Source organism: Calidris pugnax, unplaced genomic scaffold, assembly GCF_001431845.1.
Source record: "Calidris pugnax isolate Ruff unplaced genomic scaffold, ASM143184v1 scaffold363, whole genome shotgun sequence".
Classification (NCBI taxonomy): Eukaryota; Metazoa; Chordata; class Aves; order Charadriiformes; family Scolopacidae; genus Calidris; species Calidris pugnax.
In genome coordinates this window covers 1-249 of record NW_015091073.1, presented here as the reverse complement: position 1 = coordinate 249, position 249 = coordinate 1, and the positions used below count along the sequence as shown (strand labels likewise).

The 249-nt window shown below is 64.7% G+C and overlaps 1 protein-coding gene across 1 annotated transcript; it reads left to right on the top strand.

The window, feature by feature from the left end:
• Positions 1-2: 2 nt before the first annotated feature.
• Positions 3-237, top strand: LOC106896952 (class I histocompatibility antigen, F10 alpha chain-like; the record flags this gene model as incomplete). The annotated part of the gene is made up of 1 exon (XM_014957299.1): positions 3-237. A coding segment is annotated over one exon (235 nt), but the record flags the coding sequence as incomplete, so codon positions are not given.
• Between the last annotated feature and the right edge of the window lie 12 nt (positions 238-249).

Here is a 249-nt window from a genome sequence, read left to right as displayed (position 1 = left end):
TTGCGGTGGCGGAGCCCAGACCGGGGGTACTTGAGTTTGTGATTGTGGGGTACGTGGACGGGAACCTCATCTCACGCTACGACAGCGAGACCAGGAGGGCAGTGCCCCGGGCGGACTGGATGGCGGCCAACCTGGGCAAGCAGCACTGGGACACCCAGACCCAGATGGCACAGGAACGTCACCAGGTTTTCCGTGTGGACCTGGAGACGCTGCGGCGCCGCTACAACCAGAGCAGGGGTGAGTGTGGGC